This window comes from Strigops habroptila, chromosome 9 (genome assembly GCF_004027225.2).
Source record: "Strigops habroptila isolate Jane chromosome 9, bStrHab1.2.pri, whole genome shotgun sequence".
NCBI classification, from domain to species: Eukaryota; Metazoa; Chordata; class Aves; order Psittaciformes; family Psittacidae; genus Strigops; species Strigops habroptila.
The window spans coordinates 9,805,315-9,821,770 of record NC_044285.2 but is presented as its reverse complement, the minus strand read 5'-3'; the positions used below and the strand labels follow the sequence as shown (position 1 = coordinate 9,821,770).

The 16,456-nt window shown below is 34.8% G+C and overlaps 1 protein-coding gene across 2 annotated transcripts in view; it reads left to right on the top strand.

Annotated features, from left to right (window-relative positions):
* EFL1 (elongation factor like GTPase 1) overlaps window positions 1–16,456 on the top strand; it is an 80,653-nt gene that overhangs the window by 17,924 nt on the left and 46,273 nt on the right. For both annotated transcript variants that reach the window (XM_030498309.2, XM_030498310.1), the window contains 3 exons: window positions 4,649–4,800; window positions 5,750–5,928; window positions 6,593–6,728. In XM_030498309.2, the coding sequence (XP_030354169.1) occupies window positions 4,649–4,800; window positions 5,750–5,928; window positions 6,593–6,728 (467 nt within the window). The remainder of the gene's footprint in view (window positions 1–4,648; window positions 4,801–5,749; window positions 5,929–6,592; window positions 6,729–16,456) is intronic.

The window sequence follows — 16,456 nt, the reverse complement described above, 5'->3', positions numbered from 1 at the left end:
TTATCTATTTCCTTTCTGATGTTTCCTAAAACCTGTATTGGAAAAAATGTAAATCCTATGATTTCTACCCAATCTTTAGCTAAAAAGACATTATATTGTTATGATCAAAAGAAGAGAACATACATAAAGCTCCAAGATCTATAAGAAGTTGCTATTTTCTTGCAAGTAAATTAATTTTTATGTTTAAAGGCAATACGACTTTCCGTGACATCAGTGTGATCTGAACCCATCATCTTCTATTCGCATTAATAGTTTGTTCTGAAGTGTAGTTAGTGGAATATGTAGTAGTAATGGATTAAATTTGGATCTCTGGGCATAATTTACTTCGTGTAATTGTAAGCTTAAGAGAGAAAAGCTTGTAACATTCTGGAAGAGTTTTGCTTCAAGTTTCTTCTTTCTTTATTGCACGTTTAGTATGTGAGATAAATCAAACGTCAGTGTATCAGTCAAGAGTGGTTTTCAAGGCAGTGTATGACACATTCATATGACTATTCATATGAATAACTGAATATTAGTTTCATTATATATTTCAGAATGAATGGTAATCACTAAATAATATAATAAGAAACAGTTATCGAGTATTCCCCTTTGCAGGAGCCCTGTAAGATTGTTGTATGACATTTTATGTAAATTCTGATTTGGATAATTTTCAGTTGTTCATTTTGTGTATACACGGTAATTTGTACTGTGAATTGCCTAGTGCTTTCAATTTCAGTAGAAAAAATAGGAAGTAATCTTAGTAGGTGTACGTGAATTTGTGGATGGAAATAGTTCTATAGATATTGAGCAGTTTAATCCAGAAATTAAAGAACTTCAGGATTCGGAAGACCACTGGGCATACTCTGGGCTGACTTGTAGCAAACATGCAGCACTTGTGAGAGCTGTCCTTAGGGATGCTGTTTTCAGAAGTCTGAGTGCCAGATGGTGAGCAGAACAGCAGCCAATGATTTAACTAGAACTTAATACTGAAGAGCAGAGCCATGAAGAGTAATCCAGAGGATTCTCCATAAGTTGCTGGGATTTAAAGATGTTAACAGAAATTACCCCCTTAGTTTCATGAAGTCAAGCACATGTCCATGAACTCATGGAATTTAAACTGGTAAAAACTATGGAGAGAAAGTATTCTCGGCCACTTCACAAACATTGTTCATAACATGGGAGATGTGTCACAGACGCTTGTTGATGGTAGTATCAATCTTTTGGAAATGAGTTGATGTTCTGACTGGCATTTCCTTTTTAAAATGGTCTGAAGATTAAAAGGTTAAAAAAATAAACATAACTATTAATTAAAAGCTATTGTATTCAGAGGGTTGATTGCATGAAGAAGTTTAGTTGTAGCTCAGTTTGAACTAAATGAGTTATCCTGTGGAATGTGGGAATGAAAAAGTAGTCAGCAGTAGCTTGCTTACTTACCTGAAATCTGATGCATTTAATCATCATCATGCTAATAGTATGTATATTATACTCTTTTCCATGTTATTATTTCTGTAGCATTTGTTTACCACATGGTTGAGCTTAAGATGAGTTAGTCATAATGTGGTTATCCCTCTATGTCAGCTCTATTGCTTATGCCTGGTTCACATGTATGGTGTCTAGGAGCTGTAGCATTTCTCCGAAGGCAGGGAATCTCTCTTTTCCTTTCTGCTCCAGAATTTCCATTTACTGTTTTCTGTGTGACTTCGTGGTCCCATTTTTGTTCTTCCAATATTATGAGTCAGTAGAACCTTTTTTACAGAGTGAAAAAAGGGGAGGGAAGAAATATGTTAGGGAAGAAGAGGAAAGACTCTTTCTTCTGGTTTGGGCGGCATTTGTGCAAAATTGATTTCCCTTCTGATTGGTTTTGCCAACAGGAGAAACTGAATAAATCAGGGTGTAATTTAAAACTGTGGGGGTTTTATTGCAGATTCAGTGCCTTACGTGCATTAATCTTGTTCTGTGTTCTGCTTGAGTGTGTTACAGTTCTATATAAGAATTTGACAACATTATCTTTTTGTAGTTTCTAATGATACTATCAGGAGTGTCTAATTTTATAGAAATTTATTCTGACAGAAACCAGGATGGAAGTCTAGGTTGTACCTACTAGCTAAAGTCACACCGACACTCAAGCTGCCTCTTATCAAATTGAGAATATAATTAACTGTGCTTATATGTATTGCAATTTATACCACTGCATTCAGAATTTTAAGGTACCTTTGACATATTAGGGCTATCTGACACCTAAATATACTGATAGTTTTAAAAATACTGTAAAAGGGGAAAAAAGCAAACTTTTTTCTTTTACTCTCAGGATTATTTACATATAAGTATTTTTGGGCAATAAAATGTGTTGGAATGCATACATATGTCCTCGTGTATACTATGCCATCATATATAGACTGCATTTATGACACACTTGGCTGTCTCATCTGTACTTTCTCTATCAATCTTTCTCCTCTGGGAATTTTTCAGACATTCCAAACCCTTAAATAGCTTTGAACAGCTGCCTTCAGGAAAGAAAAAAAAAAAAATCATAAAAAAGTTTTCTTCTCCACCATCTGCTTTGCATTTTATATTGTTAAAGCCTCACTCTCTTCTGTCATAAAATAAACAATCCAAACAGAAATACAGCACTATCCCAAATATCAGAGTTACATATTCGTAATTCTGTTGCAAAGATTCTTTATGAGATGATTTTTTAAAAGAAAAAGAAAAAAAGAAGAAAAAAAGTTTGTAGTGGCAGTTTTGTCTTGCTTTTGCCTTTTCTGTGATTTGTGATGTATCTACCCCAGGTTCTGAGCTCTGAGAGTCTGTGCTTCAAATTCTGACATTTTATCCTGGGCACCTCTCTTATTTTTAGAGATTTTTAATTTATGTATAGCTTTCTTACTCTTTTGAGTTGAACATTTGAATTCAAGGTAAGCATGATAACTGTGTTGAACATGATTTCCTCAAGTTCTAAGAAGAAATTTGACATAATTAAATGTCTCAATAAGCATTTTTTTTAATTAAGTCTCTTGCAGAATGTGTTATATGCGGAAAAGTATCCATATTATCATATAAAAATATCTTATGGGCAGTGAGTTGGTCTCAGCTGCATAATCTTTTTTAAGCTTTCAGCCCCCAGTTAATCCAGTTAAGGGCAGAGTAAGTGTCCAGTAAGTGTCTCTACTGGCTACACATAAAAACTTTGACCCTTGAATAATGTTTGCTTCCCTTTTGGGGAGTATGGAATAGTTGATATGGGGATGTGATTCTATTTATATGCCTGTTCTGTTTTCTTCCTCTTATCATTCATTACTAATACTATTATTCAGGAAATTCTGAACTCTTTTTGTAAGTGTGGAAATTAAAGAGAGGAAGTAACTCATCGAAGTAAGGACATATCATGTAGATGGGGTTTTGCTGTAGGATTGTGTTCATCTTCTTGAGTAGAAGTCAAGATCTAAGACTTTGTAATTAGTTTGTCCAGTTGTGTTGTACAAACGCATGTTTTGTGATAGAGAGAATTCTTCTGTTTCTTCTCTCAAGTTAAAACTCCATTAAGAATATTCATATAATGTAAAGAAATACATGGATTATTATTTTGGAAAGAAATTCTTCTTTAATGCAGGAAAGCAATATATATTTCTATTGCTTCTGCACCAAACAAGCAAATAAAAATCGGAAGCGTTGTAGTTTCATGAAAAAAACTGTATATTCATAACTTAATTATTTTTTCGTGCTTTTAAGCCACAGATATTTTTTTTTTAATATAGGCATCTGACAGCACAGATTAAATTACTAAACAGAATAGATTATTCTTAAGAGTATCTGTAATGATTATAGCAGGAACACACATTCAGCTCTTTTATATGGGCAATTAATGGAAATGGTGGAGACATTGGAAAGAGAAGATGACTAGTATGTGAAATCAATTTCCTTGTTTGGATTTTAGAAGATAGTCTCATATCACAGATTTTTATGTAGGGCCAGATTAAAAAATCAAACAGATGATTTCAGGCAGTGCTCTTACATTTCATATATGTGTAACTCACTTTGGGTAGAAATTGCATCAAATATTAAAATTATTTTTTGTTGTTATTGTCTCAATTTTGAATCTTTTGTCCTTTACAAAGTTAATAGCTATAGAAAGGTAGCTTGCAAAGGCTTTTCCCTGCATTTGAACATATGTCATAAAGACTACTTTAAAATAATAAAAATACAAGTAATATAAAATGACAGTATTTTATCCCGGTGTATTTTGAAGAAAAGTCTGGTGTTTTTTTGTAACTATCTTGGCATAAATAGGCTTAGATTAGTACACTGTATTCTTAGTCTTAGCTGTCATTCTAACTCAGGATAACATACTGGACATGGTGTAAAAAAGTTTTGGAAATTGGCTTGGATCTTATCTGAAAAAGTGAGAATTCACACATCAGTGGGGAAACTTGATTTTAGTGAAGGAAACAGAAGTTTAACATGGTGGCCTCTTCCTAACCATGACAGAGGAAGAGTTTGCTAATTTTAGCTGACTTAAAATACTGTGATATGATACCGTAGTATCACGGGGGCAAAAGGCATTCTGTGTGAGTTTTTACTTATGCCAAATATAGTATTCTAGTTACTGTGATTTAATTTATTTTAAAATACATTACATTTCCAAATACTAATGTTCTAAAATACAATGTAGGCCTTTAACTCAAGAAGAAATAGCTCATCGGCGTGAACTTGCAAAACGAAGGCACGCAGAAAAACTGGCAGCAAATCAAGGAAAGGAGCTGTCGGAAAAGCCCCCAAATGAAAATCCATCTGAAGTAACTGGGAACACTGGTGATACAAAAGGTATGTAATGCTCTGCTATTTTTTCTCAGAGAATGTTTCATTGTAGTATCTAGGTGTTGTCAAGGGGCTGAGTACCTTACAAAGAAGTATCCACATGCGAGTCCAAACAGTTTAATAGATGGAAATGAATGACAAGTGAGGAGGGATTTGTAAGAAAGCTTGCAGTTCATAAATGCTCTAACGGTGCTGAGAATGTGCTTGGTCTCAATACTTTGAGTCAGTGAAGATGATAGATAACTCTTGAAGGAGATGCTCTGCTGAAATATTAAATGATACTCTAAGTAGAAGGGTCAGTGACTTTTGCCCTTTTGTATGGGGTAGAAGATTCAGGTTTGTGTAGCTTACTGCTAGAACCTTCCTATGGACTTTTTACTAGAGTGCTTTATTCCAGTATAACTTTTAATTCCTCTAAGCTTTTATGAGTGTAACTGTTTAGTTAAAAACAAACAAACAACAACAAAAAAAAAAACCAAACCCCAAACAGCCTAATAACAAATTAGTACAAAAGCACGGTATGAGCAACAGGACTGGGTTATGAGTTACAGTGGTGGGGGTTGGTCTCTTCTCCCAAGTAACAAGCAATAGGACAAGAGGAACTGACCTCCAGTTACACCAGGGGAGGTTTAGCTTAGGTATTAGGAAAGCTTTCTTCACCAAAATGGTTGTCAAGCATTAGAGCAGGCTGCCCAAGGAAGTTGTTGGGTCACCATCCTTGGAGGTATTGAAAAGATGCGGCACTTGGGGACATGGTTTAGTGGTGGACTTGGCAGTGTTGGGCTAAGTTTTGTTTTTCCCAACCTGAATGATTTTATGATTCTATGTTTCTTGCTGTCTTTTAAGGTGTCGCCAGATGTGATATGATAATACCCGATTGATTTTTTTTTTTTTCCTTAAGATGATAAGGCAGAAACTGTTTTTATACTTCCTATGTTTTTCTAACTTTGATTAGGTGAAGAGCAACAGCTCACTGGTCAAGCAGAGAATGTGACCTCAAAGGCAATGAAACAGGAAGCAGACAACAAGGAGTCTTTCATTGCTTTTGCTAGAGTGTTCAGTGGTGTGGCGAGAAAAGGGCAAAAGATCTTTGTTTTAGGACCAAAATATGATCCTGCTGAGTCTTTGCATAAGGTAAGAGGTGACAATGAACTGTTAACTTGGGATTATTTAAAGCACTGATGACTTAACTTTTTACATGTTGCTCGCTCAAAAAAAAAAAAAAAGAAAAAGAATCAGGTAACAAATTCCAAAAAGTATCAAAGTAATTGTGGTAGTAGCTGATTGTGCCTGTAAACCCGTTATAAACCTTAACACTTCCAAAATAGTTTAGTGTTGTATTAGCTAACAATAAATCCAGTATGTGTGTACTTTGATTCAAAGAAAACTTGCGAAGGAAAAAAACAATACTTTGAGGAACAGGAAGGGGTGTGAAACAGTATTGAAAAAAATGGTGTTAAAAATTTTGAGATTGTGATCATAGAAGTTCATTACTTATGAATTTATTTTAAAACATTTTTTATGATTGACAATGAAGAGTGAGTAGTAGACACCTAAATTATCAAAGAAAGCATTACTTCTTATTTTCTTTGTAACATTTGCTTGTTTGCCACAAGACTTCTTTTTTGAAAGAGGAAAAAATGTTTTCCAGTATATGTTGTTTTTTAATACTTTTGAAATGAAAATGCTTTAGAATGTATTTCTTAGCTTTGGAATGCAAAGAGGTTTTGAGGAAGAATTTTTTTATCATTATTAAGTGATAAAATGTCCAACACTGGTTGTTTTACTCTGTGTGTAGCTGTCATCCCAGTCTTCTGCCACAGATGATCTGCCATTAGTACCTCATATGACTTTCTGTACATTGGAAAATCTCTACTTGCTTATGGGAAGAGAACTTGAAGATCTTGAAGAAGTACCTGCAGGAAATGTTCTGGGTAAGATGTAACTAGTATTTAATTTCCTAGAAATGGAATCCTTATACCATCCAAAATACACTGTATTTTATTTTATTTTATTTTATTTTATTTTATTTTATTTTATTTTATTTTATTTTATTTTATTTTATTTTATTTTATTTTATTTTTATTTTATTTTTATTTTATTTTATTTTATTTTATTTTATTTTATTTTAATTTTGATTAATGGTAAGAAAACTTAAATAAATCTATGAATGTTTTGGGGCATGTTGTGTGTGCAAAAAATGAAGGCACTCTAATTAAACTGTGATTTCTGTGAACTTTGAATTGAGGGGGGAAAAAGATGCATGACTAGGAGGAAACTAGGGATTACATTGGCCTGTTATCTTCAGGCCAGGTAAGTATTGCTGCCAGGAATTGCCAAAGGCAGCAATAAGGTCTCTTATTTTTTAAATTGCATGGATTTTTTATAATATTTTCCCAACAGTGGAAATTCTATAATAGACTTCTCTAGTGAGCAGATAATTGTAGTTTTATTTATGGTCTGCTTGAACTGTGGTACTAAAAGTTATTTCTTCTATGGCTGTGGCAAATTTTGCACTTTCTCCATGGACAAGGTTCAAAGTGGTAAGTCATGTTAATCGAGTTCTGCTCTTTTGTGCCAGATTCTGAGCTGCTTTGCTCTAGAGTACAAATAGTATTCTTTGCTGGCTTTGTCCATCGTTTGTCTTTTTAATATCAGAAGTAGTGTTTAAAACTTAGAAAGTGTAAACTTTAAAAATTACTTGGTTCTTTATTTTTTCATTGAATGAGACTGTACGAACTACAGGAAAAGAGAAGATTTTTATTTTCTTGTCTATTGTCTGATTTTTAGAAACGTAAATTAAAAATAGGTGTACTCTGTCAGCTCGTCAACTCTGGCTGGATTTTGTTCATCTAGACAGTTAACCTGGTTGCTTTTAGTGTGTGCTTGATTTTCAGAGCATTAGTAGTTAATTAGATTTATTTGGAAGCTTAATATTTTAAAATTGTAAATTATACCTTACTCTAGTCTGATGCCCAAGTTGACCATTTTCAGTATCAAAATGTATTAAGTATCTGGTCTGTTTACTTCAAGAAGTGATTAAGAGTTTGGAAAAAATAGAACACACTAAAGCACTGCAGTAAAAATGAAAGGATGTTGTCTTTGTGCTTGTGTTTATTACTAGAAGAGTAATAAACACTTCTGGAGCTGCCTCCTGCAGATCAAAAATATACTGTGAGAATTATGTCTTTAATGTTAAGAGTTGGATCAAATTTCAGGAAACATTTTTGTAACTGATTGATTCCACCAAAAAGTTGAGAGTAGTCTCTGCTGCTGAAGGCTGCTCTTCAGTGGGGTCTAGCTTTTCCATAATTAGAAGTATATTACTTGAGTAATAACGAAGCACTAAATGGTGACATATTTATCATATTTAGAAGAATTCATTAGAATTTTAAGATCAGAATTAAGTCAGAGAGCTTAGCCAGACTACTTTTGATTTAATCTCTTTTTACCAGATCATTGTTCAGTCTCTTTATATATTGACAAAACAGGCTTTCATTTTTACCTAAAACATACAAGCTCAAGTATATGTATTTTTTAATCTGATGTAATTTTAAAGAATGTTTAAAACTAAAAGCCCTAAATACTTTCTTGTTCGTTTCTCCCATTTCCCTGTGAAGCTGCCATTTACAAAAATTCAATAGACACTTTTAGTGATGTGATGATGATTTATCACACTCAGAAGAAAATGCAATACATTTAAAAAAGGGCAAGTAGTGATAAGACAAGGGGTAATGGCTTTAAACTGAAAGAGGGTAGATTAAGACTAGATATTGTGAGAACATTCTTTACTGTGAGGGTGCTGAGGCGCTGGCGCAGGCTGCCTGGAGAAGCTGTGGCTGCCCCATCCCTGGCAGTGTTCAAGGCCAGGTTGGACACAGGGGCTTGGAGCAACCTGCTCTAGTGGAAGGTGTCCCTGCCCGTGGCAGGGGGTTGGAACTAGATGAGCTTTAAGGTCCCTTCCAACCCAAACCATTCTATGATATGAAAGGAATCTGTAACAGTGGTGATGCAAGACACTTACTATTCCAGTTACTAACAGTGATTTCTGTTTCAAAGGCCATTTATCTTCCAGCTTAAAAGCATACAGCAGAGATTTCTCTCCAGCCATATAAGGAAATTGCTTGTAGATTATCTAGTAAATTAAGGAAGCTTTTCTGAAAGCTCTGTAGTTTCATTCTGTATAATTAAATTATTGCCATGAGGAATACACAGTTAATCATGACTGCTATTTCCACTTTAAAACTCCTGGTATAGGGGATTTTCGTATTTTGTTTCTTCAGGGTTTGTTTTCTTTTTTCCCCTATTAATTATAGTTTGTTTCTTACAAGGAAGAATCTGCTTGGTCCTAGTAAGCAGCCTTTTTGTTCTTTATACTTGCTTATACATAGGTATAATGATAAAAGACATGGCTTGATACATAGGTTGTTTTACTGAAAATGGAACAATTTCATCCCTTATTCCTTGTGTGCAATTAATATTTCTGTAAAATACTAATCTTTTCATTGTTAAAAATCTGAGGAGCTTGTAGCTTAGGTATTGTAAGGGGAGAAGGTAATGAAGCATGCTGCGTTTGAACTACAGAGCTGTCACACGAACAGAACTTGAAGAGCATTCAGCTGAAGAACAATGGTATGGCCCTATCTAATATGCATAGCCATTCTGGCAAGCTTTGGAAAGTTTTTTTCTCGTATTATTCTGAGTTCTGGGAAGTTAGGAGAGATAACTGCTTTGCATTAGTTAATTTATATTGCAAGTTTGCAGCTCAAATGTTTTGTCAAAGTATTTGTCAAAAAGCTTTAAGTACTATGTAATTTTCATGTAATATGGCAAACACAAAGTACTGCCTCCTTCCACATAGCTGTTTATAATTGACAATTTTTCTTCTTTACAATCTCTGTGACTACTATACATTTTTTGTAGTCCTTGAGATGAAATATGATTTAAAGCAAATTAAAAAGTTCTTGGGGACCAAGCATAATGAAGTCATAATGAATCTTCTTTTAAAAATTATTTGTCAGAATATTATATGAAAAGAGTAAAATTCTTGTCAGGCAAAAGCACCTGGTTTGTAGAATTTGTAATTTAAAAGCACTATTGATTTTTCCACTCAGAAAACTAATGAGGAGTATGTGAACAAAATGCCTTCTGAGGAGAGACCACTGTCTTATTTTCCACTTATTTTTCCCCTGCACTTCTGTTAGAGGTCCTGTGCCAGCAGGCAGGAAATTACGCTTGTTAACTGGTACTTCGAGGTTCTACTTTGTACTACTCTGAATGAACAGAGACCTTGCAGGAAGAGAATTTAGTTACTGGAGCAGCAGATAATATGAGATATACTAGATTGGATATGTGCCCTTGGGTTCCAAATGCCACTTAAATTTAGTTGAATTGCTGAATGAAAAACCGGATAGTCATTGGAATGCACCCATGAAAGTATCTTGAGGCTTGATTTAGGAAAAATGTTGAAATACTGATTCAGAAATAAATCATGTGTCCTGATGCACTGTTTCAGGAATGGCTTATTTTCCTCTATCGTATCACAGGCGTTTTGCATGGTCTGCAGTTGCTGAATTTGAACCTCCCTGTGGTCATTAGGTCTGAGTGTCCTGGGAGTGAGAGCCTTGTCTTGCAAATGGTCCACCTACTTGTGCTTACTGCAGTGCTAGCCTTCTCTGTATTGCTCTGTCCTTTTTAAGGGCCATATGAACTTCTATACCAGCTTCACTGGTCTTGCAGTTGGGCTCATGCCTTATTATCTTAACAGAAATAGTGTTACCTGATTTGTAAATTCTAATGAGGTATTTCAAAATCATGCTTAAATTCCAAATATAGAAGTACTCTGTGCTTTCAAACATTAAATGTGGCAATTACAGGTGTCACGTAAACCCATATTTCAGAATCAGTTGAGAGCTTTTGATTCCAAGACATCTTGGGTGCATTTTGTGCTCCCCTTTTGAAACCTCCTGAATATCCATGGGAAAGAAAATACTGTATCGTAGAGCTTGGACACAAGTCTATGTCGTGTTTTGAAATTATTGTCCTCCTGTGACTTTGAAAAGAGAATCAGTACTTGAATATAACTTTCAAAGACTGCTTGAACTGACGTATCATTGCATGTTCTTAGTGACACTAATTAATACTGACCTGTGTTTGCATAATCCACTGCTATGCAAATAGCCAGCTACTGTAATTGCCCTGCTCTCTTTAAAGGTTTGTCCTTCTTTACTGTGACAAAAATATACCAGAAAAAGGAGCTTGATATAGACAATCATCTGGCTATCCAGATGTGTTTAACTTCTTTAGTTTATTGAGTGTTATAGAAGCTTAGCCTTTTCCTGCGACACCCCCCCGCCTTGTAGTTCAGGAAACATTGATGATACTGGAAGTTCCTGCTACCATGCAACCATCTATTCCAGATGTGTTATATTTGATGGGAAGTGAACCCTGGCTGTAGTGTGAAATTCATTGATCTCTAGTTTAGATATCATAGCTCTTCTTACTAGTGCTTAGTTTCCCTTACAAAAAGCAAAACTGTAAATGATCTAGTCACAAAATGTTAGTTGATTTAATTAGGATGTTGTATGTAGGTTCTTCTGATTGCCAAGTAGTGTTAGGTATTGTTTAACAAACTGTAGAGGCACACAAATAGAAAAATTAATGCTAACATAAACAATTTTTATTTTCAATATATTTTTTTTTTTGTTAATAACATCTATGGGGAAGCAGAATTTATGATGTCATTTCATGAATGAAAAAATGTTCCTTCTTTACCAGGAGGGAAAACAATAACTTAAATTGAAACAGTGTTAAAAGGAGATTATTGCTGGTGTTAAATTATTTTGATTATGATTCTATGTTAAGAATATTTTGTCTAAAATAAGATGACCTCTATCATACCAGTAAGTCTGTATTCTGGGGAATGCAAGAAGTGGGGATGGTTGATTCGCTTGTTCCCATGCAAGAAGCTCCGTTTACATATATATGTACACACACACACTTCTTTTTTTAGGCATTTATTTATTTAAACCAGGCAAAGTACAAATACAGAAAAAGCATCATTTTGTAACACTTGTTCTGATATTTTTGTGGTTTAAGACAATAAAAAGAACTTAGTGGGTGATCCCCAAAGTGACAAAGGAAAAAGTACAAGGCAATGTGTGAGAAAAAAGTAATTTGGGCTCATGAGTAAAGATTGAGCAAGTGTGTGCCCTCCAGATGCACGCACATTATTTTCCTTGTTGCTGTCCTATAACTGAAGGCAAAATGCCTTTATATATATATGTATATTTACGTATATACACACACACACAAAAAGGGGGGAGGGTGCAGTAAAGATAACAGTTGTTGGAGGTAGTGTCAAAATGTATTTGAAATGGGCAAAAAGAAGTAGTGTTTTTATATGATGATATCCTGCACAGATGAAAGGCCTGGGATTCCCATACTGGGTATTGATTCTTATTTCTAAGTGATTAAGGAAACGCTGATGTGAAAACAAAAGAACATGTTTCTGAAAACACTGGTTTAGGTACTTGTGTAAGTACAAGCATGTTTAGGTACTTGTATAAGTGAATAATGTTATGGGTTTTGGTTTTTTTTAAACTTGGTTCAGTGTTAAGTTTTTTCTGAATAAATAATTGAAGGATCATGAAGTGATACTTTTTTGTTAATTGTAATAAATTTTATCTCGAGTCATGTCGCTTTTGTACACTCATGCATGTGCACACATGCGAGTGCAGTATAACATGCATCTTAAAATTGAAATGTATACTGCTTTTAATCCTCAAGTAGCACAATAGCTCTGTGTTTGCTAGCATACAAACCCCAGATTTTTTTTACAACTGCCTGAATGACTATTTAAGTGTTTTTTGTGTTTTGTCGAATGTTGTTAAAAGCAAAGCTTTTCTCTTACCACTAGATTTGTAGTGCTTCAGTCTAGTGCTCATAGGAGGCTAGATCATTTCCTGAATGTTTTCAGATGCAGCTAGCAATGTGAGTATCAAGTGTTCTATCAAATTAAGAGCATTTGTTTCTTTAACTTACCAAGTGATGTTATAAAAAGCAGGAACCTAGAAGTCACTCCTGTTGCCAGCTCACTATGAACTGACTTCTTGCATGACAGACTGCTGTGTACCTTGGGTTTTCCATTTCTCAAATGCTTGTTTTCCCATACAGTGTTCTTTCATGTTTTAATTATTTATAAAGCACTAACAGGATATTTGACATGTTAACAGTATGACATGGGAAATGTAGGTGATTACAGATTCATACTTCAGGATTTTTTGTACTGTTCTGAAGAGGAGTGCCATACAGCTGCAGTTAGCATGAAGAGCTGATATGAAGTAGTATAGCTAACCTCATTGCAAGGTGTCTAACAGGCATTTTATTCCTTTAGGACTTCATCGAACAATTTAGGAGCTTTTAATAAGCAGCCTCTGTTAAGAGCAAAGAGCAGCTGCAAGCACTGATGCCATTTTAAAGGCCCAGAATGGCTTTTTAGGACTGATGCCAACTAGCAAGCATTACCACCTTCTGTGAAAGCCCTAGGAACAGTCCTGCTGTTGCACCAGCCTTTTATTTCTGTGCAAACGTTTGGTGGGCTAATTTCACTCTCTGAATCAGTAATGTGATTATTAAAAAAATTAAAATAGCCAGCTTGAAGTGATTCCAGCTGCAGGGGCTGTCTCCTCCCAGCATGCTATGATCAGTGAGCACAGGAGGGCAGTCTTTCTCAAGATTGTTACTGAAATTAGCTTGAAATAGTGAATGAAACAAAGAAAACTCAAACCTTTGTCTTCAGTTTTGGAACACTTGCAGTTTTTATCGCTAACTGCCATCTTATAACCCCAATAAAATAATGTTGCGTTTTTAACTAGTTTAGTAATCCAGCATTAATCAGGAAAAGGTATATAATTGAATGGATTTTGTTGTTAAATTACATTTTCTCTCTGTTGAGTTTATCTGACGTTATTGTATCTATATTAATTTCCTACCCAATTCATGTTTTATGAATAGTTAAATTGTTGAAAAAATTAAATAGGTTTGAGTTGTTTCTTTGAGCTAAAGACAATAGTTAATCTGTTGTTAGGCCTCTTCAGTGCTGGAAACCGAAACCGTTTTTTTGACTCTATTTTTGCAGTAGTGGCCTTAGTCCCTTTGCAATACTGCTCTTTGCTCTGTGTGCTGCCAACAAGCAGTCTGAGTAATTTGTATTGCTTATTGGGCAATGTAACATAACATGATGCGCAGCTAATGAACTAGTATCAAATGAAGTTAGAAGTATATTCTGCTGCTAATCTGATAAGTTTCCTTTACCCTGTTTCCTCACCGTTCCTGCAGTTTTATTTGTGATTCCATTTCAGGGGATTTGACTTGAGAAACTTTATTGCAAAAGAAATAAGTGATTCATTACTTTGTTTTCAAATAAATACCAGCATATCACTGGAGAGGAAAAAATATGACATGTCTTAGGTCACAGGTACAGCATGGACTTTGTTGACCCAGCTCTGTTTTTTGGGGGGAAGAATACTTCAAATGGCTAATAGTTTCCTTATAAAGTCTTTTTAGGTTGGATTTTTTTTTAATTTATATTGAAGAATTTAAATTGCTTTTTGAGTAGCTTTTTTTTTTTTCTGTTTTTCTGACTGTAGTTTCTTAAGACTGTAAAAAGAAATCATAAGTGTAGTAATTCTTTCTGAGGAAAACCACTTCTAAATTCTCTAGTGCTTCTGGAATGTTCTTTGCTCTAATTTTCAAGAGTTCATTATGAGATCTTAAAAACGTGTTTAGTCTTGCCACTGGAATAGAAGGGGGTTTTATATTTAAAAATTGAACCTTATAATATCATTGAAGCTAAAGTCATAACACATTAATCTAGCTAGAAATGCCTCCAAGTTTGCTCTTGACTACTGCTGGGTTATAATGTCAAAAAATAAGTTTTTGAGGAAAGGAGAGAATACAATGAAACATTCTGTGTCAGTTTTAAAGCAACTTTTAGGTGTTATAATCTGTAAAATCTGAGCTGTCAGGCAAGCAAAAACTACATTTCTAAATAATCTTTCAAATGTGAGGCAAGCACTCCTGATTCTTTGGGGTTTGTATGCAGACAGATACTTGCTGATGCTTGAGGTTTCCCAAATAGTACCAGAAGGAAAACTGCCCAGACTTGTCAGTGTTCGCTGTTGCTGCTTTTATGCCTGTGGGCAGCAGTGGGACTAACAAGAATCAAGACAATTTCATACCATTGCTGCTTGAAGAAACTCACAGCACAGCAGCAGGCACATGCTCTGCAGCTACTTAATAGAAAAGATCTAGAAATAGACTGGAAAGAGGGTTTGAGGTGGAGGTAATTGTCATTCTTTTGTTTGCTTCAGAAAGAAGTTATTTTTGGCCTTGGGACTTCAAATTTATTAGATGCCTATTATTACACTAATATACATTGATCAGAATTCAGGGCCAGTGATAAAGGAGATTGTTTCCTTTTCATTGTGCAAGTGTGAAGAATTGACCTATGTAGTCATTGCCGCTGGGCAGATGTTACTCAGCCTTTCAGTACCTAACTGTTTGTGGGTTTAAGTCCCAGATACTAGCTGGCTTATCTCTAAAATTTCCAAATCTTCTGTGTGAGTACTTGATTGGGTGGGACTTTTCAAGTCTCTTTAAAATGAGAAAATAGGGATTTTCCCCAGGATTTCCCAGTTACTTTCTTTAGTCAGCATCAATGTATTATTTTTAGTCTCTGCCTCTATGAAACTGAAAATATCCATGTGTAAATAAATGGAAAACAGTTACCTACAGAACTAGCCATATTTATTACTTGGCTTATGAACAACTTCTTTTTTCCAGTAGTGTAAAAGGAGTGTTAAAGTAGTTAGTATCACCGATGTAAAATGGTAATAGAAGTCTTAAGGTGAAGTTTTGAGATGATTGGCTGAGCTTACATTGGTAATGTTGTGTCTGGGATTTTTTTCGAGCATACTCTGATACAGCAATGGTGATTTGGGGAAATTACCTCTCATTTTCATTTGAAGAGCCTGAAAACTACTCCCCCCCCCCCCCCCCCGCCCGTTTTTAACACAGGTGTAAATTACCTGATTTAACAAGGATCTGTATTTAGGTTGTATAATTAAGCCTTTAATCTCTCTCTACAAAATAGTATTAGGCTTGTTTTCTTACTTCTGAATGAAACACACTGGTGAATTCCCTTTGCAGAAGTAGTTTGCTGTAGAACTCAAACTTTCAGAAACTTTTCAGAAAGGAATATTTCCTTTTTTAAATATGGCCGTGGGTTTTTTGAAATTCAGGCTGGGAACATGCATTGTCAATTCAGGAGCAGGTACAAAATAATCACTTTAAGCACAAATGGGTTTGAAAATATGTTCCTTAATACATGTAAATTCAAGTATAGCAATTTAGACATAAAAAAGAGACCATAAATCAAATCTCTTTAAGAATGCGTGGAATTAGCAATGCAGAAAAGAAGTTTTATTCTTAAAGGATTTTAAGTTTTGCAGTGTTTTTTGTGGAAAATGCATCTCATGCTACTGTGATGGCATACTTGAATTAGACAGTGACATTTCATTCTGTGATTCTATGATTTTTGAAAAGAAGTGTGTACTTTTAATCAGCTGGCTACTCCTTTAGCTGTTCTGGACAGATAAAG